General features: G+C 35.8%; 2 protein-coding genes across 2 annotated transcripts in view; one reads left to right on the top strand and one right to left on the bottom strand.

Annotated features, from left to right (window-relative positions):
* The window catches only part of PKHD1L1 (PKHD1 like 1), a 194,385-nt gene that overhangs the window by 105,982 nt on the left and 62,679 nt on the right, over positions 1-25,724 (top strand). Inside the window, exons 33-48 of the mRNA XM_023725912.1 lie at positions 392-534; positions 937-1,041; positions 1,707-1,895; positions 2,682-2,852; positions 3,385-3,611; positions 4,515-5,499; positions 6,617-6,865; positions 7,616-7,765; positions 9,246-9,420; positions 13,067-13,223; positions 14,013-14,169; positions 15,343-15,422; positions 16,093-16,222; positions 17,231-17,360; positions 21,155-21,264; positions 23,944-24,080. Coding sequence (XP_023581680.1) covers positions 392-534; positions 937-1,041; positions 1,707-1,895; positions 2,682-2,852; positions 3,385-3,611; positions 4,515-5,499; positions 6,617-6,865; positions 7,616-7,765; positions 9,246-9,420; positions 13,067-13,223; positions 14,013-14,169; positions 15,343-15,422; positions 16,093-16,222; positions 17,231-17,360; positions 21,155-21,264; positions 23,944-24,080 — 3,295 coding nt within the window. The remainder of the gene's footprint in view (positions 1-391; positions 535-936; positions 1,042-1,706; positions 1,896-2,681; positions 2,853-3,384; positions 3,612-4,514; positions 5,500-6,616; positions 6,866-7,615; positions 7,766-9,245; positions 9,421-13,066; positions 13,224-14,012; positions 14,170-15,342; positions 15,423-16,092; positions 16,223-17,230; positions 17,361-21,154; positions 21,265-23,943; positions 24,081-25,724) is intronic.
* LOC111819469 (fibrocystin-L-like) lies at positions 20,356-22,808 on the bottom strand. Its single transcript, XM_023725980.1, has 3 exons — positions 22,649-22,808; positions 21,940-22,181; positions 20,356-20,782 (listed from the first exon to the last, which is right to left on the bottom strand). Exons 1-3 carry the CDS (start codon positions 22,660-22,662, stop codon positions 20,619-20,621), a joined length of 420 nt encoding a protein of 139 aa, XP_023581748.1. The 5' UTR covers positions 22,663-22,808; the 3' UTR covers positions 20,356-20,618.

Here is a 25,724-nt window from a genome sequence, read left to right as displayed (position 1 = left end):
TCTCAGTTCTCATAACCATATTTTTCTCATAATATTTTAAGATCCATTTCAAATTCTGCCATGAAATTTTCAGAAATTGAATTTTCATAGTTAGGGAGAAGCAATTGTACGTAACCCATCCGACCAAATTGGGGCCATGATAGTCAAACTGTCTAGTTTGAAAACTTAGTATCTAATTAAATATTCAATTGCTTCCTCTTGCTAAAGAATTTACGTCCTCTTAAGACTTTAGCTCAAGCATAACAACAATTGTGAGCATGGTACAGAACCGGGCAGTGTTTCGTTCTGTAGTACTTAGGGCTTACTCGTTGGCATCTAACAACAACAAAGACTTTAGCAATATGAGCCTGTAGAAAGTTCAGCAAAACATCTATTCATTTTTCTTTTGCAGAGACAAGTTACAGGCTTCTATACAGTATATTTTGGAAGTGACCAACATGTTTCCACAGAAAGGGTCCTTATATGGTGGAACTGAAATCACTGTAATGGGTTTTGGGTTCAGCACGATACCAGCCGAAAACACTGTGCTTTTGGGTAAGAGCTTCATTCTCACAGAAATGTTATCATTTTTCTCTGCCCAAAGGATGTACTGTAGGTGCATTGTGAGTGATTGCATGAATACTCTCAATGACAGAAGCTTTATTTTTCTTGTAATGTATACAAGTTAAGTGTATTTGGTTAAGGAGGTAGGGAGAACTGGAATACTCTTTTGATTCCAATAAATATTTATTGTGTATTTATTGTACATAGAACACCTGGAAAAAAAGGACGGGGGCAGTGTCTTTGCTTGAAAATAATCAGTACTTGAGCATAATTATTGTCAGAAAAAATACATAAGGCAGAGCTTTTGCTGGACTTTGGTTTATTAATTATGCTTCATTTCTATAGTTCACAAAAATGTTTATGAATATATGTTTTTATTGTTATTCTTTCTAGGCTCCTTTCCTTGCAATGTGATATCATCTTCAGCCAGTGTCATAAAATGTGTTCTTCATTCAACAGGGAATATATTCAGGGTTACTAACAATGGGGAAGATTCAGGTATCAATCAGTATTTATAAATTTTAAATTATGAAGGTAATTTATTTATTTTATGCTTCATAGTAAAGTAATCAAAGAATATGTATTGTTATTTCTTTCTATAATTGGTCAAGGGTATCTCTTTGACATAGATGATCATACAGAGGGAATCAGTGGTAGTCCTGAGTCTTAGAAGGCTAGATGTACTTTCCAGTTTCCAGCTTCAGGAATTGCCATTCGATTTGCTGCAGGACAGAGGCTCCTGAATTAGTGTAGTTGTTTACCAGTCACGGGTTTCTGAATGAATATGCAAACTGATATTATATAGATTTTGTGCACCTCTTTGCCTGAGAAAATTCTTATGTTCACAGAATTGACATTAGCTTTTAAAAATATTACATGTTATATTTCCCATCAAATAGTTTATTGACTCTCTAATTTTTTTCAAATTGTCATTTGATCATCAGTTTTGGAGTTTTTGACTTATTTTTTCCTTAGCTTCTCATTATCTTACTTTTGTTATTTCTATTTTTGCTACGTGTTTAAATTATATATATATGAAGTTTTATGAAGTTAATTAGCACTTGTTTTCACTAATGGTTGTATAAAGTACAATACATTTTCAAGTTAATTGTTGAGAAATTTTCTTTTTTTCTTTTAAAGTATAACTCAATTCTTGCTTTCAGAACATGGATTAGGTTATGCCTGGTCCCCATCAGTCTTAAATGTGTCCGTGGGTGACACGGTGACATGGCGTTGGCAAGCCCATCTGTTTCTTAGGGGAATAGGATATAGAGTTTTCTCTGTCTCCAGTCCTGGAAGTGTAATTTATGACGGGAAAGGATTTACTAGTGGAAGGCAAAAATCTGCATCTGGTACGTTTGCTCTTTCTTGAGTTTTGCATCACGTTTCTTTTTCCTAGATGTAATACAAAAGACATTATGTTTAGACTTAAAATACTTTCCCGTAAATTATATATATGTATATGCACACACACAAATACAAAGTGGTTTAGTAGGCATTTTGTTGCTGTAGTAAAACATGTTATAAATGAATATAAGCAAGGTATTTTATACACATTAGAGTTCTGATATTAGAAATATCTTCACTGATGCTGTAAAAATCAGTTGAAAAATATATGGAAACTAGTAAAAACACAATGAAAACTGAAATATGTTTTTTTAATCATACCAATCTGGTATTAAATCATCAACTTTTGTTAATTGGAGTCAGCTTTAAAATCAGTATTTCAACTAGAATAGCTCAGTATAAGTGTGCCTTGTAGACTGCCTGTTTTGTTCCGTGCATATAGCAGTTTGAACTTTTTGCTCATAGACAAGAATTATATATTGTTTGTTTATTTTTTATTCCATGTTGGGTTTTTCTTTAAATTTCGGTGAGTTATCCCAGACTTGACCTGGTTTTCTACAAAATTAATGCTGAATCTTGTCTTCCTGGAATGTAATGTCATTATACAAGATAGCTCTTTTATAGCCTGTGAGTCATCTCCTTTGCTCTTCCTGCTGAAATATCACACTCATGAAAAATAAGAAACCTGTCATCTGAATGTACATTCAAATGATCCTTTCAAATTTTTTGCAGACTTTTCCAACCCTCATTAATTGCTTTTATTTAGTATGTACAATCTTATTTTATGACAGGTTCATTTTCTTACCGATTTACATCACCTGGAATCCATTATTATAGCAGTGGGTATGTTGATGATGCTCACTCCATTTTTCTTCAAGGAGTCATTAACGTTTTACCAGCTGAAACCAGGCACATCCCCCTGCACCTGTTTGTGAATGGCACTGAAGCCACATACACTCAGGGTAAGATGGTCAAAGATGGAAGCTCCAACACTGAGGTGACCCAGGGTTTATGAGACCTTTTTAGAGTAGGAGGCAGATGACGGGCCATATGACCTTGAATAGGTCTTGACTGCTGTGAGGCTGGATTTTGTTCTGTAAAATAAGGGTCATGCTAACATCATCCTGCCAGACTCCCAGAATTCATGTGTGCTTCAAATGGGAAGTAACGTGAAAGAGTTCTGACACTCTGTACATGCTTTCAAAATATATTAAAACGTAAAGTGATGTTACTGGGTCCCCCCCACCCATGAAATTTTGGCCTTAGGCAAATTGAAAAGTTAATTTTAGATTTGTTCATCTCTGTTTACCATCTTTGTTCAAGTCTTTAGGATCTTTGTAGTGTCTGGCACTCCTCTTGTCATTAAAAAAAAAAAAAAAAAAAGATTTACCAGAATTTAAGCTACTATCATCAAAATAAAGAGTAATGCAATCTGATAACAGTTCTTGTTTTAGAATGTTATCCGTGACTTACGGGCAATTCTTTTGTCTAAAGGAGGACCTGAAAATTTGCACTCGGGAAGCTCTGCTGCAGGCTGCCTAGCAACAGAACCCCTGTGTGGCGTGAACAATACTGGGGTTAAAAATTCAGATAAATTGCTCTTTGAGCTTTCAAGTTGTTTTTCACCGTCTATAAACAGCATTAGTCCATCCATTGGAACAGTAAATGAATTGATAACAATTACTGGACACGGCTTCAGTAATCTCACGTGTGCTAATAAGGTAAGCATATAAAGAAGATCTCCTTTTTACTTCTATATACTCAATAATAGGAAGTTGCTTTGGCTGAAACCTCATACTTTAATTTTTTAAACAGCTTTATTGATATGTAAAGGAACTCTGGTGACACAGTGGTTAAAACACATGGCTGCTAACCGAAAGATTGCTGATTTGAACCCTCCAGCTCTCCACAGGAGAAAGATGTTGCAGTCTGCTTCTGTAAAGATTTACAGCCTTGGAAACCCTATGGGACAGTTCTGTTCTGTCTTATAGGATCGCTATGAGTCAGAATTGACTTGATGGCAATGGGTTATTGATATATGATTCACATGCCACACAATTACCCATGTAAAGTGTATAATTTGGTGACTTTTAGCATTCACAGAGTTGTGCATACATCACCACATCATCACAATTTTAGATCATTTTCCTTGCTCCCTACCCCTTAGCTATCACTCCCAAATCCCCCATTTCCCCAGCCCTGGGCAACCACTAATCTTTCTGTCTCTGTAGATCTGCCTATTTGGACGTTTCATATAAATGGAATCATATAAGGTCTTTTGCAACTGGCTTTTTTCACTTAACATAGTATTTTCAAGGTTCATCCATGTTGTAGTATATATCAGTACTTAATTTCTTTTTATGGCCAAATACTATTCCATTCATGAATATGCTACATTTTGTTTATCTGTTTATCAAGTGATGAATAATGCCACTATGAATATTCATATGCGATCATAATTTTTAAAATTAATCCAAGATGTGCTTTAATCAGCCCCCTAAATTTTATGAATAAATATTTGCACATGATTAGTTTTTTAATGTTAGTTATTGCTAATACAAGATTTAAGTTCACACTAGGGTAATGCATTGAATTGATTTATTTCATATTCATTTTACTTTCAGGTTAAAATTGGTAGCTACCCCTGTGTTGTAGAAGAAAGCAGTGAAAATTCCATTATGTGTCACATTGACCCTCAAAACTCAATGGATGTTGGCATCAGGGAAACTGTCACATTAACTGTCCACAACCTGGGCACTGCTATCAACACACTGGCCAACGATTTTGATAGGCGATTTGTACTTCTACCAAGCATAGACATGGTGTTGCCACTTGCAGGATCAACTACAGGAATGACAAGACTGACCATAAAAGGCTCTGGATTTGCAGTTTCTCCTGCTAGTGTAGACGTCCTCTTGGGTCATTTACCGTGTAAATTTCTATCAGTGAATTATACAGCCATTGAATGTGAAACACCTGCTGCTCCTCAACAGCTTGTGGATGTAGATCTTCTAATACACGGTGTGCCTGCCCAGTGCCGGGGGAACTGCCGCTTTTCATATTTAGACAGCCTCACGCCTGTTATAACAAGAATCATCCCAAACAGTATTCACGGATCTGTACAAGTTCTTATTGAAGGAGAAGGTTTGGGGACTATCTTGGAAGACATTGCTGTTTTCATTGGAAATCAACAGTTCAGGGCAATAGATGTTAATGAAAATAACATCACTGTTCTTGTGACTTCTCTCCCAGCTGGACTTCATTCTCTTACTGTTGTGGTGGGAACTAAAGGCTTGGCTCTGGGAAACCTTACTGTCAGCAGCCCTGCGGTAGCATCTGTCTCACCAACTTCTGGAAGCATTAGAGGTGGAACTACTTTGTTGATCACTGGAAATGGCTTCTATCCAGGCAAAACCACAGTCATTGTTGGAGATGACCATTGTGAAATTATTTCTGTCAACTCCAGTGAAGTCTACTGCCGTACCCCAGCAGGGGAAGCTGCAATGGTGGATGTAAAGATCTTTGTTAGTGCAGTGGCTTACCCACCTCTATCATTTACATATGCCCTGGAGGATACTCCATTTCTTCTAGGAATTGTCCCAAGTAGAGGTACTCCATTATCTACCTTTGTATTGCCTTGAGATCTTATTATCAGTAATATTTAATAGTATTGAATTGGAATAACGTTCATAAATGACTAGTAAGATGTCTTTTTAAACAATCCCATCTAACCCAATTAACTCATGTGATTCAAATTCTGCATAGTTTCTATTTTGTGATTATTTTTGGACATTTTCTGGATAAAACTTTTAGCCAAATTCTCAATTCCTATGTAGGACCCAAATTCCCATCAACTTGATCTAAATTTCAATCTGAGGAAAAAATAGATGAATATGTATGAATTAAAATTATAATTTATGTCATATAATGATACAACACAAGAAACATGTTAAAAGTCACATGTAGTTCATCTTATTAATATTGAGAATTTTTTAGAGTACCGTATTTCCATGAAACTCCAATTGATTGATTATTACCTTATTAAGACAACAGACTTCTTTTTAAGGAAGTAATCAGAATATTCAAATGGAGAAAATATTGTAAACTAAGATTTACTTATTTGTTTAGCATGACCCATTTTTTACGCTAAGACTATATCAAGATATTTTCCTTGGTCTCTTGTCGTTATGTTATGCTGTTTCTGATCGTCTTAAAGTTATTGGAATCCTTATCATCTATGTAAAGAATTCTTGAGAGGCAAGTGTACTGTAAAGAATTAAGATAATGTAGTCCATCCTCAAATGAGATGCAACATCAATAAAGTACCAAGAGTAAAAAATAGTAAGCCCTATCCTCAAAATATACTCCCTATACAAACATACCCAGCTCAGACATTTATGCTTCTTAACTTTAGAACTTCTCTCTTCTCTCCTCTATACACCTCTACTATCCTGAGTTAGTGGTTTACAACCCATAGAATCGAGAGAAGGGCTGAAAAATAATTAATTTTGAGATAAATCATTTCTAGTTAATACAGTAGACTGTAATGTGTATTGTACTCAAATGTGAATGATATACATGTATCGGTAACATTATATTAGTTTAAAACACTGGATATTATATTATTTATAGAAATAAATATATCTTTAAATGCATGAGTCAGTATAGGGATTTAGATATATTTATACTGGTTTTGTTTGTTTGTTTGTTTGTTTTTATCTTTTAGGTCCACCAGGAACTGAAATTCAGATCACTGGATTTAATTTTGGTATTGATGACTTGGAAGTTTCAGTGCTGATTAATAATGTTCGGTGTAATGTAACCATGGTCAATGATAGTGTATTGAATTGCGTCGTTGGAGAGCATGCTGGTGGCATTTTTCCTGTTACAATGCACCATCAGACAAAAGGCTTTGCTGTGTCCACAGTTGTATTTGAGTACCCACTTACTATTCAAAGTATTCATCCAAGCCAAGGTAGTCATGAATATTTAGGAACCTACAGATCTTTTGTTTCATTAAACATTTATCTCATTTAGAAAAAAAAATTTTTTTCTTCAAATACTGCTACATTTGTATATCACGTTTAAAAATAATTTTCTTCATGCAGAAATAAATAGGCAGGCAAGGTTATCTTTTAAATCATTTTAAAATATTAGTTTAGTGCCTTATATTTTTCTTAGTGCTGTATAATTTGTTTAAAATTTAGCCCTGCTTAAAATATCCAGATTATGTGAAAGTTTTTAAAAATTGTGTTTAGACATCATTGTTATATAACTATTTCTACATAAATAAGTATTTTTTCTATATGAAAATTATTTGAATGGCTAAAAAACCTTAGGAAAATAAAACTAATGTATCCCTTAATTAAAATTGAAATTTTACATTTATATTTTGACTACTCTGAAATTCTTTGTGACATCTCTTTAAATGAAATTTGAATTCTAGATGTAATTTAAATAGATGAGCAAATGTGACATTTATTCAATGTTGATTTTAAAATACTACAATCAAAAGAGATTCTATAAATGTTATATGTCTAATACATATTATGTTATAATTTAACATAATAATTATGATACATTGTATATATAATATTTTAATTTTAAGAACCTTTTTATTTAATGTAACTTCCGTTTCAGGTTTTAAAATAAAGTTAAGCAAATATGTACACAGAGGAGATTTTTTTAATTAGCTTTGTTTTCTCCTTTTACTTGTCTTCACTAGGGAGCTTTGGTGGAGGTCAAACCATGACTATGACAGGCGCTGGGTTTAATCCACAAAATTCAGTTATATTAGTGTGCGACTCAGAATGTGCAATTGATAGGCTTAGATCTGATTACACAACCTTATTATGTAAAATTCCACCGAATAATGGTAAGTTTTCAGAAAAGAGAACAGCAGTCTGTGAGAAATGGCTAATTTTATACAGATCAAAATATGAATTTCTTTTTTGAAATTTTTAAATTCTTTGAGGCAATTGAATCACTTTGTCTTGATTTTAAGTAATTTCTTCAGAACTTTGTTTTCTAGGTTTATATGTCTTTTGAGAGTCATAAAATTTGGGTTAGATTAAATTGCTTATAATAGAATGCATTTTTTCAGTTTATCACGTAAACTGATGACCTTAGTATATTAACCATGTCAAAGGGTCAACATATTTTTATCCTATTGGAATATTAGATTTTCCTTAAAGGTGAAATAGTGTATTGTTTAAGAGTGTGGACCTTGGTAGCACATTGCCAAGATTTAAAACCTAGCTTTTTGTTGGGGGGCAATTTATTTAACTTCTCTGTGCTTCAGTTTCCTCATCTGTAAAGTTAAGATAATCAGAGTAGCCTACTTTATAGGATTATTGTGAGGTTTAATAAGTTAATGACTGTAAGGTGGATGCAATGAATCTGGTACATGATATGTGGTTTGCAATTATTGTTACTTTTATGTATTTATTTTTATTTAGTGGCTAAGAGCCTGGGCTTTGAGGAGTTTCTGAATCTCCATTTTGCCATGTACTATATCTCCTTAGGTTTAACACTGCCGTGCTTCAGTTTTCCCATTGGTTAAATAGAGATATTACTAACTTGTAATTCAGTGGGCTGTTATGAAATTTAAATATCTGGTACTCTGAGTACTTGAAAAATGGAGTTATTATCTAAAAACTTATCATCAAGAAGTATTTATCCAAAATGATTATTCTAGGTAAATGAAGGATATGTTTTATGTGCAAACATTTTTAAAAACGTTAACAAAACTTGATGAAACTTTCTAAATATTTTTAATTTTTTCTCTAATTTCCTAAACAAAAATAGATATTGAATAAAATGTAACCTCCTTATGATTGGGCTTGATTTTTCGTTTGAACACTAGATTTTGTATCCTGATATAAAATTCAACAGTGCTCTCAATATTTGTGGAGGTTTTTAGGTTGTCTGTTTAACACTGGCTATGCTTCTTGTTTTTAAGTTTTTGCATCCATTTCTATAGTTTCTTTTTTTGGGGGGGTCTCTTAACTTGCTTTTAGTTGTCACTCCTGGCTGTTGTCAGTGTGTTTGCCTTTAAAGTCCTTCCTGCTCTAATTTACTATGGTGGATCCTCTGAGCCTGGAAAACTAAACAGGCAGATTTATAGAATTATCTGCAATAATGAGCTTCAAGTGAGGGTCTAAGATTTCTACCCTTTGATAGTACCAAAGAACTCTGAATTTTTTGGCTATTGCCAGAGATCTCTATTACTTTAAGTACACAAAGTGATTGCTGGAAGAGGAAGATGTTATTGAAAACTTTTGAGATTTTGGAGAGGAATATGGGCCTGATGGTAGGACTGTAAAGCTGTATTCTATTTGATCCTGTTACTGTAGGCAGTGGACCCGAGCAAGCCTGTGAAGTGACTGTGGTCAATGGGAAGAATTTATCACAGTCCACGACTTCATTTATGTACAATGTGTCACTGACTCCACTCATCACCAAAATAGCTCCCAAGAGAGGCAGTACAGCAGGGGGCACCAGACTTACAGTCATGGGATCAGGATTCAGGTACTGTCTTCATGTGCAAACATGTCAATGCTTATGTCCAGACTCAAGCCATTACTCTTTCTCTTGTGCCAGACATTGCTTAAATATAGTCATGTAATGTGTACTCATCTGCTAGCAAGTCACATCTAGGGTATGTAACAGTACTAATAGTTAACATTTATTGAGTACTTACTGTGCCAGTTACCTTCCTACCCACGGAAACTTTCTGCCTTACCTTATGAGATATTTTTTATCCCATTTGATGGTTAGGAGACTAAGATTAGAGAGATTAAATAACTTGTAAGTAGTATCACAAGTTTAAATCAGCTTCTTGTTATACTTTCCCCAGCATCTCATCTCCAACCATGATCTGCTTCCTTAGGTCACTGAAACATCTTTTTATGCATCAGGTCCATTCCATTGTAATTTGTCAGCTTCCTTTTTCTCATACTCATTATTTGGCTAACTTTACATATTGCACTATCATCATTCTTCCAAGTGACTAAGACTGACTTCAAAACACCAAATGATTTAAACCATAAAAGGATATTTTAATTATTCAAGTACTTATAATTGTCTTAGAGTTGCATTTTTATGTGAAGGTTAAGTTCTAAAGTCTGTGAATGTGGTGAAAATTATCACATAGACAAAATAATTCTTGAAAGTCTCTTACAAAGATACCTATTTGAAGACCAAGGTAACATCTCTCAATAAATTGAACCCAGGGAGTGTTTCCTCCAACACTGGAACATCTTATTTCTTTAATTATACAAGTATTTGCTGGGTACCTACTATGTACTAGAAGTTCTATGTGATGGAGTACACCAATAAGCAAGTACATTAAAAAAAATCCTACCTTCGTGAAGCTTATATTTGAGCAGAAGGTGAAAAACATAAAATAAATAAAATACATTGTAAGAAAGAGTGTGATATGTACAATAAAGAAAAAAAAGCAGAAAAGCAAGGCAGAGAATGTTGAGTGGGGAGGGAGAATTAAAGTTTAAACAGAGTGCATATGAGAGGGCCCATGAAGGAGACTTTTAGGCAAAGAACTGATGAAAGGGCAGAGGAAGCAACATGGTTATGAGGAGAAAGGCATTCCTGGCAGAGGGATCAGCTAGTGCAAAGGCACTGAGGTGGAGCAAGGTTGGAGTGTTTGAAGAATAAGAAGGCAGCCAGTGTGGCTGGAGAGTATTGAGGGAGAAGAAGGATGTTAGGAGATAGAAGTGGAAAGATGAAACCAGATGGTAAAGGGCCTTACAGGCCCTTGTAAACACTGATTTCCACCCTGAGTGTGATGGGATCATTTCAGGATTTCCAGCAAAGGTGTGATGTGACCTGACATATATTTTTAATGTTTCCCTCTGTTGAGAATAGACTTTTTGGAGGCAATTGCAGAGGCATTGAGGCCACTTAGGGGTTACAGAAATAATCTGGATGCAAGATCATGGTGACTTCAACAAGGGTGGTGGCAGTGGAGGTGTTAGGAAGGTAGAGGACATATCTGAATGTAGAATCAACGGGAGTTGCTGATTGATTGAGTGTGGCAATGAGAGATAGAGAGGAGCCAAGGATGCTAAGGCTTTTGACCTGAGATAAAGGATGGAGTTCTCATTTATGGAGATGGGAAGGATTGTGAGGGTGCAGTTTTGGGAAAGGGTCAAGATAGGCAGCTCTATACATAAATCTGGAGTTCACACTGGAGATCTTAATTTTGTAGATGTTATTTAAAGCCATGAGATTGGATGAGATAGAGAAGAGTTCTAAAGACCGAGCTGGGGCATCTCAGCATTTAGACATTGAGGAGATGAGAAACTAGCAAAGCTGTCTAAGGAGGACTAGTCAGTGGGGTACAGGAAGCACCAGATGAAGTTGTCCTGTATTTGTCCTGTATTTAGGGACGTTATGTATAAAAAAATGTATAGTTAAAAATCTGAATCACAGTCAGCACTGTGAGATTGAGAAGCACATGGGAATGGAAATAGAGTCTAGAGATTCACATCTCCCACCCAAAGGCCACTCTAGGACACATTCTCATTGAGTACAACATAGAATTGCTTGACTTGGGTTATTTTAATGATTATTTTTTCTCTTTTTCTTTTTTCCTATGATAAACATGTTGAATCTTCCCAAGTTAAAGGCTCTTATGATGGGATTGTATGATTGTATTCTTCCCACTATTTTGAGTTTTTTTTAATATAGCTGGGCTTTTAAAATCACAGCATTTTTCTAAAAAGAAAAAAAAACAGGACTTTTAGTTCGGCTCTACTTATACCCCACTTCAAGAAGCTGTATGGTCTTGCAAACTGCCAAAATGTTAGTTATCAAGTGGATGAAATACTGCCTTCTTTTTCCTGAATCTACGGAAAGCTATGAGAAAAATATTTCTCTCTGTTTGGAGTAATCTTGTTGTCCCCCTTCTGCTTTTTAATATATCATTCAGTGAGCCATGCCGCTTGCTGTACTCATGGGCAATACTCTTCCAGATTAATTTTAAATAAACTTATTTCAGTTTTGTTTTAAAAATAGTTCTGACCCAGAGTCCATCGAGTAAATTCCAACTTATAGCAACCCTAAAGGACAGAGTAGAAGTGCCCCATAGGGTTTCCTTCCAAGGAGCAGCTGGTAGATTCGAACTGCCGACCTTTTGGTTAGCAGCCGTAGGGCTTAACCGCTGTGGCACCAGGGCTCTGACCCAGAGTAGGTGAGTAATAAAAATTTTTAAATACATGAATAATCGAAAATAACCACACTTGCCTGGTGAAAATGTTCAAAAGCCATAGCAAATTTGGAATCATAAAAAAGAAGAAAGAAATTCAAAGTAATTTTACTACTTTTCAAACATTAAGACTCACCAGTGTAAAATTGTTGCCATCATCTTTCAGAGCACTTTTCAGTCTCATATTTTCTATAATTAAATTTCTTACCTGCTGTATTTTAAGTTATTTTCCACTTTAGTTTAACTGCTTTAGAATCAAAATGGATAGCTCAATCACTCAGCATTCCTTCATGCTCTAGAAAAGCATTAAGTCTGCCATTCTTTCTTCTGCTGATAAACAGCACGAAACAACTTCATATAGCAAAATTGTGGTCATGCTAGTGAAATGCATATATGGATAACTAAAGCTCAAGGGGCATCACTTTATCAAATAATTTTGTATGACTCCCCCAATTAAACCTTTTAACCAAGAAGCTAGAATATGAGTAGTTAAATTTTCTAGGTTACATTTTGAGTCCATTCATAAATACAAACTACCAGAGGGAAAGACTGAAAAAAAAAAAAAAAGAACGAAACCCATTAAGTTGAGTCGATTCCAACTCATAGTGACCCTATAGGACAGAGTAGAACTGCTCCATAGAGTTTCCAAGGAGCAGCTGGTAATTTTGAACTGCTGACCTTTTGGTTAGCAGCTGAGCTTTTAGCCACTGTACCACCAGGAAAAGAAGCACCAAAAAAAAAAGTACAATCCTATTTTTGGTCTCTTAATCTCTTTGTTTACTTTTTCTCAACAAATATTTGGAAGTCACAGTACTGACAGTTTGCATTCTTATGGATCATAGGGTAAGATAATTATTTTTGCAGTAACATATAAATAAAGGATTTGATGATATGACCAGAAATTTGAAAAAATATTAATGTTTTGGTTTTTTCCCTTTTTCCTTACAGTGAAGATACGCAGGATGTTCACGTCACCATAGCTGAAGCCAAATGTGATGTTGTATATTCCAACAAGACACACATTATCTGCATGACAAATGCCCATGCTCCTTCAGGATGGGCTCCAGTTCATGTCCGCATCAGAAGTGTTGGCATGGCCAAACTGGTATAGTAATCACAACAATAGAAAAGTTAGCATTATGAGAGGTGGGGTAATTGGTAATAGATTTTTTATTTTTTACTTAAAAAAAAAAAAACACTACCTTCGAGTCGATTCTGACTCATAGCAACCCTATAGGATGGGGTAGAGCTGCCCTATAGGGTTTCCAAGACTGTAAATCTTTACAGAAGCAGATTGCCACATCTTTCTCTTTCTGGTAGAGCAGCTGGTGAGCTTGAACTGCCAATCTCTCATTTAGCAGCCGAGCACTTAACCACTGTGCCACCAGAGCTCTTATTCTTTAGCACCTCCAAAAAAAACCTCAGGTGACACTAATAAATTTAAAGTAGCTATGGAGCCCTGGTGGTGCAGTGGTTAAGAGCTTGGCTGCTGACCAAAAGGTTGGCAGTTTGAATCCACCAGCCACTCCTTGGAAACCCTATGAGGCAGTTCTGCTCTGTCCGATAGGGTCTGTATAGGGTCCCTATGAGTTGGAATTGACTTGACAGCAACGGGTTATTCGTTCGAGTTATGGTTTTGTTGCTTATTACTAAAAAAATTTTTTATTTCATATTTTAATTATTATTCCAGGTTTTGGCGTAATTGGCAATGTATTTTTTGCTTTATTAATATCTTGAATTAAATGAAGAGATGGTTATAATATATTCAGAGTAGGTTATATTTTGTTAATTATTGCTAAAAACGTTTATCATTTCAGATTTCTTTTTCGGAGAGATTGAGTAAAGAATTCTTCTGAAACCTCTAAGCTTAAAAGTCTCTCATGTTTTATTACAGGATAATGCTGAGTTCTTATACGTTGATACTTGGTCTTCCAACTTCTCCTGGGGAGGAAAATCTCCTCCCAAAGAAGGGTCACTTGTTGTTATTACCAAAGGACAGACAATTTTGCTGGATCAGAGTACCCCTATTCTGAAAATGTTGCTTATTCAGGGTAAATTTCTGAAATCTGTGAATTAGAGTCTGCCTATTGAATCTTTCTGTGAAGTTAATCTAATCAAAATGTGTGGTTATGAACTTCGTTAGTTGTATCATGTTTATAATATAGAGTGCAATACAGAGGTTTTTTTTAAATTGAGTATTTAAATCCATTTGTCATTAGAATAGAAAGTATTTTGCCCAATATCTTATATAATATGGGTAAGTATCTTTTAAAGTTAAATGTTGCTTCATGAAACTTTCATTTCAATAACAATGTGTATGCAAGCACGACCATGCACTTTATCACTGTAAAAAGTATTCTCCACTTAGAAAAACACTGATATAGTGGATCCTAGGGGCTATAAAATCATAGAGATTTGTCAAATTCTATCCTAAATGACCCTTCTGACTCCCCCTTGAATGTCAGGTTGTGATTCTCATCTTTGAGATGAACCTGCTTTGGATTGTTATGTGGGATTCTCTCTGCTCCTTGATATTCTGTTTTTAAGATAGCAAACCAAATAACCAAAACTGTTTCAACTGCAAGTAAAAGAAACATCAATTGGCAAAAGTACAGTACTTGGGGCTTTAGTGCATAAACTTTGCCAAAATGATTTTAGTTGCTCAAGGACCTTTGCATTTTGTTTTTAACTTTTAGGTTAACAGCAGTGTTGTAGATATTTGAAGTTATTAAATACTAGACCTTTAGACAAGTAAAATGTTATTGTCTGCAAATGTACATCAGTCTCATAAAAAGTTTTATGGTACATTTTTAATAATGCCAATCATGATATAATCGTTGATAGTGCAAATTATAGGATAAAAGGTCAAAGCAAATGTTGGCATTATAGTGGTTTCTATAAAAATTTTGTCTTTAATTCTAATTGTTTTCATTCTTAATTTATATTTTGAGGCCCTCAGTTTGTAGAACTATAATTTGTATAGCTGTACTACTTAATAGCATTTAAATATACAGGGTTAAAACAAAAGCCTCCACCCCAAGGTTTTCTCTCAGTTGTCTGGGTCTTGCTTAAAGTTTTTAAACTTTTATGTTACCAAAGAGATGAAGTTATATGCATAGCGATAGCAGGACACGAATGAGAAAATAAATTTTAATCTATAATTTATTGGTAACTTTTAACAATACCTTTCCTCATGATATATTTAAAAATTGTATGGTTTATAGGTGGAACTCTGATATTTGATGAAGCTGACATTGAACTTCACGCAGAAAATATCCTAATTACAGATGGAGGCATTCTTCAGGTATATGAGAGAATTTGATATCTATTCATTGCTAACTTTTCTACATTTCTTATTTAAATACTATTTGTAAACTAAAGAGCTTTGGTGGCACAATGGTTAAGTGCTTGGCTGCTAACTGAAAGGTTGGGAGCTTGAACCCAGCAGCCACTCCTTAGGAGAAAAGACCTGATGATCTGCTCCCATAAAGATTTCAGCCTAGGAAACTTCATGAGGCAGTTCTACCCTGTTTTATAGGGCCACTGTGAGTCAGAATCAACTCAATGGCATGCAGTAAGAACAATAATGCGTAAAATGAATAGTTTGTTATATCAAACTCTCCCAAGTTTATCTTTGCTTAGGTTTCTGTTAGTATAAAATCTTTTTGATGGGGAAAAGTTTCTTAGAGTATTCTTGATCTTTGAATGGGAAGATATTAGTGTGTTATCACAGGACAGAGTTAAAAAATAGAGCAGAAAAAATTAGCTCTCTCATGTGGCTAATAGATACACTTTCTGAAAGTTGGAATAGTGTATTTGGCTGACTAGAAAATTTAAGATGTATCTTTTGGGAGAAAGATACTGAACAATTGAAGAATCAATTCTCAAAAGTGAGAGGAAAAAAGGAAAGAAGGTTGAGAATTGTGCGTATTGGGTTGTTATTTCCCGAATGGCGCTTGTGAAATCTCTTTCAGATTGGGACTGAAGCATCTCCATTTCAACACAAGGCCATCATTACCTTGCACGGGCATCTGCGGTCTCCTGAGCTGCCTGTGTATGGTGCCAAAACGCTGGCCGTGCGAGAGGGAGTCCTCGATCTGCATGGTATGGTACAGCGGCCAGTGTTCAGGGAGCCAGTAGAGGAGAAATTAGCCACGAAACCAGAGATGATCGTCCTGATAATACTCTCTAAATGAGCACTTGCCAGACTTTTTCATGTCTTTGTATATTCCTTCTCCACTTGTCCTTACCTCTCCCTGCCCCTTCCACGCCGGGCCAGCCCCTTCATACTCTTCACTGCTGGGAATCCTTCTTGAGCCTTCTCTACACCCATAACACCTTTTGTCTAATTTAGCACTTTCTCAGGAAATTGTTACATCTGTTTACTTCATTCATTTAGCCATATAAAAAAGCACTAAATCTGGAAGCAGAAATTTGTAATTTCTTACATTTGTATCTGAAAATGGGCTCTTCCTAAAAAATAGCATTTATAGTTATACCTTTCTTTAAACATAACTCTGGAAAATTATCAGCAAATAAAAATGATTTGACCATAGTTGAGGAACTAGGAGAACTTCCTATTTAAAGGAAGCAAGGTGTGAATCCTTTTTATATTGAGGAAGTCTTCTATATTACAATAATGTGTCACTTTTATAAGTTTAGAATGTCACAAGCATGATACTATACTATATCATCATAGATGTCCTGCATTGGGCTAAACATATTTATATGACTTTAATTCCTTAGGAACTTACACATTTCATTTGCCTCTAGATCATCAGTTTATGCAATTCCTGTCAATAGTGACAAAGATAATAGGTCTCCATCCATTTTATTAATATTATCACACAGCATTTATATTATTATTGTAAATCAAACTGTCACAAATGCAGTATATCTTTGCAGAAGGATTTTTTTAATTTTATAGAACCATACGTTATTAAAAACATAATTTTTACTTCTACATAGCTAGAATATATACCTTTCTAAGAAAGATACAAAATGCTAAGGTAAAACGCATCTTCCCAAAATATATTCAATCCAGGACAACATTAAAATGCATAAAGTGCTCAGTAATCTGAAGAAATACTCAGTTTGCATGATGGGTTCCAGGTCTGCCTGTTCCTGTGATCTGGACTCGTTTGGCTCAGACTGCCAAGGCAGGGGAAAGGACTTTGGTTTTACAAGAAGCTGTAGCGTGGAAAGCAGGAGATGACATTGTAATTGCAAGTACAGGACACAGGTATGATGTCTCCCAAGCTTTATGATTTTGATCTAGGGCAGAGATTTTTAAACTGTGTAATATGAGTACGAGTCAGAGGCACGACTGATCTATTTCATTTTCTCTCATTCTGAAACCTCTAATGCACGCAAATACATATTTGCCAAATGTTAACATTTGGTTGATCACGAGTGTGTTGGATCTTCATTGATTGAACTCAAAAGAAAAACCATAAAATTGAACCTATAAAATAAATGTGTACTAATAAAATATTTTATCTATTTTACATGGCTAGTTTCCCATGTAAGATTTCATTTGAAAAAAGCATTGTGCTGCTAAAAATCACTTGAAAATCTCTGGTTTACAGCTCTAACTAAATATATGAATGCATGCAAAAATGTAAATGATATTCTTTGTTTGAGGTCATCAAAGAATTTGGCTGAAAGCAGCTGCTAAATTCTTATACTCTTAGCAGTGGTTCCCACAGAGCGCAGCAAAATTGTTAGTAATGATTGAATAAAAGGGAAGAAATCATTATAGAATGAGTGATGATTAACGTGACCTTTGAGACCCCTGACATTTCAAAATTAAAACTGCTCATAACTCTTATTTTCTGTTTAATTATTTATTTTAGCAAATAAGAAATAAAAGGAAGAAAACTAATAAAACTACACCAAGTATATCAAGGGAGAAAGAAAAACAGCAAGAGGAGCCTTATTTTCACTTTAATGTTCAAATTATATGTAATAATAAAATTGGATATGGTTTTGCTTATCAGGGAATAAGTAGTAGTTTTATGACAGGAAAGAACTAAATTGTATTAAGGCCATGACTCAATTTAAAATTAAAATCCAAGATGGCATTTTGAGTTTTGCCATTTTCCAAGTTAAAAATAGACCTGCAGATGTTAGGAAGAGTTAAATATATACTTAGCTTTCTAAGTCCCTGTTTTTTCCTGCCCTTGGAAGAAATCTTAATTGTATAATGGCAAAATCAAAAAGCTGCAAAATGAAAGGGCTTACTAACAGAATAGAAAAAAAAAAAATCCTTTTTTAGCTTCTTATATGAAATAGAAGAGTAAATTTAGACTTTAGCATTTCGTTTTAAGAAACATAAATTAAGAGTTAGTTAACCAAATCTAACTCATTGTTCTCTATTTCTCTGATAAACCCTATCTGAGAATTTGTAAAGCAAGTCTTTAAGAAAAGGACTTCTAAAGTCAGCCTGAGTCCAACTCCTAGCAATACCACTTACCAGTTCTGTGACCATGTTATTTCACTGCTCTATACGTCAGTAAAATTCGAATGATATTAGCATCTATTTCATAGAATTATTGTAAGGATTAAATGAATTAGTATGTGTAAATCACCAAGAGCAGAACGTGGCTCCAAATAAGTGCTATGTAAGTGTTAAGTAATTTAAGAAAAAAGAAAAGGTGTATTTAGGTGTACACAACACACAAAAATTATTTTAAGAGCCTTTTTCTGAAGAAATTACTGTATCATCTGAATCCAAGGGAATTCAGGACAGGCCAACCTGAACTCCTTCATCATACCTCTTGTGCAGTCTTTTACTGTGGACTCACCCCTATCTCTAGCATCCTTAATCTCCTCCCTTTAAAGGCCTTCCCATCCACCCACTATCTTTAAAAACAACTTCGTTTGGTCCCCTGTCTCCATCTGGCTACTTTCTTTTTTTTATTTTTTTCCCTCTATTTCATAAAAACTTTCCCAGTGACCTAATTATCACCTTTCTTCACTTCTGCACATCACCACGTTCTTTTGGTCCTGGCCCTTGAAATGTCTGTTCCATCAGCTTTCCTTTCCCTCAGTTTAATTTAGACCCTCAGCCACTCATGTTTGGAATATTACATCAGCTTCCTGTTTGGGCTCCATTCCTCTACTTAACTTCCCCACACTAATTCATTCTGCATTAATTTGATTAGTCAATCAAAAACAGCTACTGAGTTGTGACAGGCATTGTTCTAAGTGCTCAGCATACAAAATGATCAAGCAGGTTCCCTTTCATAGAGGAACAAACTAGTGGAAGAGACATTAAAGTAGGTAAGTGATAGGACTGCAAGGTGGTGGATACGATGCTAAGGGATTACGCAAAGTGTATTTGGAATTCAAAGGAAAGGTTGGGAAACTTCAGAGAGGTGACTTTTAATCTATTTCACAGGTCATTTAAATTGGCATTAAAGAATGAAAAGAATTTGCCGAAGGAGAAAAGAGTCAAAAGGGAATGTCAGGGAGGCACTGTAGTAACCCCATTAAGCCCACCTCTGTTTAGTAGATAATATGCAATCAGACATTGATACACCTGTCTCTTTAAAGTTAGGGACACTTGCTAATCATTTATTTTCCCGCTCATGAACCTCTATTGGCTTCCTCTTGTCAGGGTTTCTCAACCTTGGCGCTAATGACATTTTAGACCAGAAAATTTTTTGTTGGGGGGCAGTGCTGGAATTCTCACCTTCCTGATGGGAGACCCACTTTGATTGCCAGACAATTCACCTTACGTGCAACCCTCACCCATCTGTCAGGGGAGGCTTTCATGTTTCAGGTTTCATCGGCACTTTCATCTAAGATAGACTACTAGGAAGCAAGGCCTGGTGATCTACTTTTGAAAATCAGCCAATGAAAACCCTATCGATCCACAACCAATCATAGGGATGGCACAAGACTGGCAGCGTTTTGCTCCTTTGTGCATGGTTCTCCATGATTTGGGAGCTGACTCAAAGGCAATTAAAAACAACACTTTTTGTGGTGTGCGTTGTAGAATGCTTAGCAGCATTAGATATCAGTAGTACCTCAGTTGTGACAACAAAATTGTCTACCGTCCTTGCCAAATATCCCATAGGGGAGTAAATCACTCTCAGTTGAGAACCGCTAACCTAAAATTAGGCTTCTTGGTGTGATCCTCAAAGTTATAAATGAATATATATACCCTTCATATCAACTTTGTATCCTTCTAAATGCAGGTCTTTGCTTTTTTGAAGCCTGTGTGCCCCTGAGTTCTATTTGCAGTGTCTCCCGACACTATCTTTTCCAACAGAGAGATCTGGCTGCTTGGGATCTCACTTGAATGCTAGTCCTACTCTGAAAACTTTCCCAACCTCTATACCTTATTTTGATACCTCCCACCTCAGACTTCCTGTAAGAATCTGTATTTACTATTCCTCTTCGTTCTCTTAATCATTTGATTTGTGACCATTCATTTCATTTATTAATTTAACAACTATTTGTTGTTGTTGTTTTAATTGCCATTGGGAAACCACTATAGTTTAATAACAATGTCTCTTACCTCTACATATTCTATTCTTCCGGTTACCGTATTAGCACTAGGTACAGGAGCATGAAACATAATGCAGCCTCCAAACTGGTCACTTCCTATTTCTTCTCCAAACTTTCCTTGAAGACATGTCTGTGTAGCAAATTCACCTTTAAAAATATTTTTGAAAGCATTATAAAAGAAAAAACACTTCATAATCTTCTTATTATAAAATGAATATTTTTTCTCATCTTGACTTAATTGTATCTTTTTATTCGCATATTATTTCAATCTCATCCTTTATCTAAGTACAAGAAGAAGAAGAAAGGGAGGGAAAAAGGCAAAATTAAGGTATTTATTCTCCTGGATCTCTCCCTGTGGTAGAAGGCTCTCGGTGGGCTCCTGCTTTCCTTTGCCAAAGGGTACAACTTCTGTCAGGCGGCCCTCTTCATACAGCTCTCTCTGTCTCTGGGTTAACATAACCATTCCTTCCCCTCACCAACTCAGGCCTAGCTATGGTAACAGTATCTTGCTTTTACTAGCCCTTTGAAGAGCTCTGTGGTGACTATTCTCTGGGGGCCGGAGATGCTAGTGGAGGATGCTGCAATGGAGTTGGGTTCCCTGATCTCAGTGGGAAAAATGGGAACCCAAAGTGGGAGAATCCAGGAGGTGGCCTTAACCATCAGATATAAAAACCTCAGTTGTTATCGAGTCAGCTCAAACTCATGGCAACCCTATCTGTGTCAGAGTAGAACTGTGCTCCATAGGGTTTTCAGTGGCTGATTGTTCAGAATTAGAGAGCCAGACCTTTCTTCCGAGATGCCTTTGGGTAGACTCCAACCACCAACCTTTCAGTTACAGTCTGGTGCGTTAATCTTTTGCACCACCAAGGGACTCCATCAGATATAAAGGTAGGCTTAATTGCCACACTAATTACAGGTCAGAGGGATAATCAAAGTGTTTTGACTGGCAGTGATCTATGGTGATAGCTGACTGGTATTGTGGTTCCAAAAACTGAAATGGATGGGTAACACACTATGGTGCTCTTTGGCATATACATAAGCAGAAAAATCATATAGGTCTTGGGGGACAAAAATCTAACTCAAGTTGCCCAAGTGGAAATTTGCTGCTTCTTACTTATTTCCTAGACCCAAGCCAATTCATAGACCCAGAACCCCTCCTTAAAAACACCATTAGCATTTCACATTTTCAACATTTAATTATACTTATAAGACAGTAACTTGCAGTTTGAAATTAAAATCTTGTATCTCAACATAAGCCAAATAAATTCTGCACATTTGTAGCACACTATTGCTGCTAAAATTACCTGTGTCAAATCCATCAGGACATGCTGGAATTTTGTCATTCCACTCTATATTACTAGATCCTTTTATTAAGATATTTCTTGTAAGAATTCCAACTTCTGCTCTTGCTTCAAATAAAGTTCCATCAGGGAGTGTGACAGTGATTCCTAAGTGTGTATAATTCAGTGGGTTGGTAAGCGTTATGTTTATGCCATCAGCAGATACAGATGCGATGGTCCTTTTTTCATTCTCTTGTTGACTGTGTCTGCAAAAATGTTAACAAAAATTGTCAAACTTCATATAAATAGATATTACATATTTTTGGCATATTTATTTTACTCCATTTTAAACACTTTATTTTTTAAGACAGAAAAATATTTTTATGACATACAACATTCTGAAGATGAATTTATAGATACGATTTTACTTTTCCTTAGAGTAACAAAAAATTTTACAAATGCATTTCAATTTAACTGAATAATTATTTTCCAAGTGTTACATTTGTGCACAGAACTATGCTAAAGTCTATAAAGTTTTCAAAAGAACTAGAAGGTATAAAAGTAAATAACAAAATGAGAAAAATACTCATGGTAAATATGACGGCCAAAGATTAACCATCTTTCTAAACTATTACGTAAATCAATAAGAAAAGTACTAGTATCCAATAGATTAATGGGCAAAGAACATGAAAAGAAAACTCCTATTTCACCTAAATAATTCATCTATACTTACTGAGCTACTCCCATGTCTGGACACTTGTTAAAAGCTGGAAATTTAATGATGAAGCAGATACAATCACTACCCTCAAGAATTTCAGTTTACATAGGAAGAGTGACATATAAACCATCAGTTATGATATAATCTACTATAATAACTGAGGAACCAGGGGACATGTTTGAGATTTCTAGAGAAAAAAGAAAAACAACTCAAAGCAATAGGTAGATACTAGTTTTCAGTTATAAAATTAACAAACATAAATTCAAAATATTCTGTGTTTGCCAAGGTGAAGTGAAATGGGTATAATGATGATATTTGCAGTGTGTGAATGTTTTGATATCTGAGTGTGAATTGATGGAGAGTAATTTGACACTGAGTCGGAATAGACTCGACGGCAATGGGTTTTTTGGTTTTTGGAATTTGACATTATGTATCAAGAATCCTGAAATTGTTTATGTACTCTGATCTAGACATTCTCTCTTGGGAATTTATCTTAAGGAAATAATCAGAAATTCACAAAATCCATACATACAAATAAAGAAAGATATTCATTATAATATTCTTTACAATGTCAGAAAAACTTGGAAACAACCTGTAAGTCCAACTACAGAACAGTGGCTAAGTAAGGAAGAGTTGGTGGTTGGAGTCTACCCAAAGGCATCTCAGAAGAAAGGTCTGGCTCTCTACTTCTGAACAATCAGCCACTGAAAACCCTATGGAGTACAGTTCTACCTTGACACACGTAGGGTTGCCGTGAGTTTGAGTTGACTCGACAACAACTGAGGTTTTTATATCTTATGGTTAAGGCCATCTCCTGGATTCTACCACTTTGGGTTCCCGTTTTTCCCACTGAGATCAAGGAACCCAACTCCATTGCAGCATCCTCCACTAGCATCTCTGGCCCCCAGAGAATAGTCACCACAGAGCTCTTCAAAGGGCAAGTAGAAGCAAGATACTGTTACCATAGCTAGGCCTGAGTTGGTGAGGGGAAGGAATGGTTATGTTAACCCAGAGACAGAGAGAGCTGTATGAAGAGGGCCGCCTGACAGAAGTTGTACCCTTTGGTAGAGGAAGGCAGGAGCCCACCGAGAGCCTTCTATCACAGGGAGAGATCCAGGGGAATAAATACCTTAATTTTGCCTTTTTCCCTTCCTTTCTTTTTCTTCTTGTACTTAGATAAAGGATGAGATTGAAATAATATGCGAATAAAAAGATACAATTAAGTCAAGATGAGAAAAAATATTCATTTTATAATAAGAAGATTATGAAGTGTTTTTTCTTTTATAATGCTTTCAAAAATATTTTTAAAGGTGAATTTGCTACACAGACATGTCTTCAAGGAAAGTTTGGAGAAGAAATAGGAAGTGACCAGTTTGGAGGCTGCATTATGTTTCATGCTCCTGTACCTAGTGCTAATATGGTAACCGGAAGAATAGAATATGTAGAGGTAAGAGACATTGTTATTAAATTATAGTGGATTGCCAGCACTTATCCATACAACAAACGGGTATTGAGCCCCTGCTGTTTGCCAGATGCTACTCATAATCAGGTAGGGGAGACAGATAAGTAAACAATATTAATATACCCAATGATAATTTTATATAAGTTATAATTATATAAATAAATGCAAGAATATGTAAGTTTCTTTAAGAGATTAAGAGCTTCTCTGCATCTTTTTCATATTCAGTCTATACAATCAGGTTTCGGCATAGTTCCTATCAAACATCCAGGAGAAAAAAAGAAGAAAAGAAGGAAGGAAGAGAGAGAGGAAGGGAGGCAGGGAGGAATGAAAGGGAAAGGAAGGGAAAAGAGGAAGGAAGAAAGAGAAGGAGGAGAAAGAGGAAGAAGATCAACAATGCATGATAGAGTAATGCCATTTGGCAAGCACTTACCTCAGCCTCCCTGATGAAAACAAAGGCTAAGTGGAATGAGTACAGTAGGAGTTACAAGGCAAAGCAGAGAGCTATGGTGGAAAAGAAATGAAAGAAAAGGGAACCTGCACCTCAAGGCATGAGATAACTTGGGGTTCTGGGAAGTGAGGTAGGACAGCTGGGCACCGCCTTACTACAAGAGCCGTGTATTTGCCCAGGAGTATAGATTTACATTCAGTTCGTACAGCAGATGGTTTTTCCTGGAGGCATTTTTCTTTACTGAAACAAAAGAACTATATATCCTTTGATGATAAAATATGAAAGGGTATGTTATGTGTTAGGTGCCACTGAGTCCGTTCCAACTCATAGCGACCCTATGTACAACAGAACGAAACACTGCCTGGTCCTGCACATTCTCACAATCTTTGTTTTGCTTGAACCCATTGTCGCAGTCACATCTCGTCGAGAGTCTTCATCTTTTTCACTGACCTACTTTAACAAGCATGATGTCCTTCTCCAGGGACTGGTCCCTCCTCATAACACGTCCAAAGTACATGAGACGAAGTCTCACCATCCTCACTTCTATGGAGCACTCTGGCTGTATTTCTTCCAAGACAGACTTGTTTGTTCTTCTGGCAGTCCATGGTATATTCAATATTCTTCTCCAACACCATAATTCAAATGCGTCACTTCTTCTTTGGTCATCCTTATTCATTGTCCAGCTTTTACATGAGTATGAGGCAGTTGAAAATATCATGGCTTGGGTCCAGCGCACCTTAGTCCTTAAAGTGACATCTTTGCTTTTGAACACTTTAAAGAGGTCTTTTGCAGCAGATTTGTCCAATGCAATACGTCATTTGATTTCTTGACTACTGCTTCCATGGGCATTGGTTGATTGTGGATCCAAGTGAAATGAAATCCTTAGCAGCATCAATCTTTTCTCCATTTATCATGATGTTGTTTATTGGTCAAGTTGTGAGGATTTTTGTTTTCTTTATAGTATAATCTATACTGAAGGCTGTAGTCTTTGATCTTCATCAATAAATACTTCAAGTCCTCTTCACTTTGAGCAAGCAAGGTTGTGTCATCTGCATCGCAGGTTGTTGATGAATTCCCCCAATCCTGATGCTACATTCTTCTTCATATAGTCCAGCTCTTCAGATTATTTGCTCAGCATACAGATTGAATAAGTATGGTGAACAGATGCAACCCTGATGCAC

This window comes from Trichechus manatus, unplaced genomic scaffold, assembly GCF_000243295.1.
Source record: "Trichechus manatus latirostris isolate Lorelei unplaced genomic scaffold, TriManLat1.0 scaffold00009, whole genome shotgun sequence".
NCBI lineage: Eukaryota > Metazoa > Chordata > Mammalia > Sirenia > Trichechidae > Trichechus > Trichechus manatus.
This window is presented reverse-complemented; position numbering and strand designations above follow the sequence as displayed.

Coding starts and splice junctions, on each gene's coding strand:
- LOC111819469 (XM_023725980.1), bottom strand. Junction 20,783..21,939: donor TCCTGATGGATTTGACACAG/GTAATTTTAGCA, acceptor ATATTTTTAAAG/GTGAATTTGCTACACAGACA.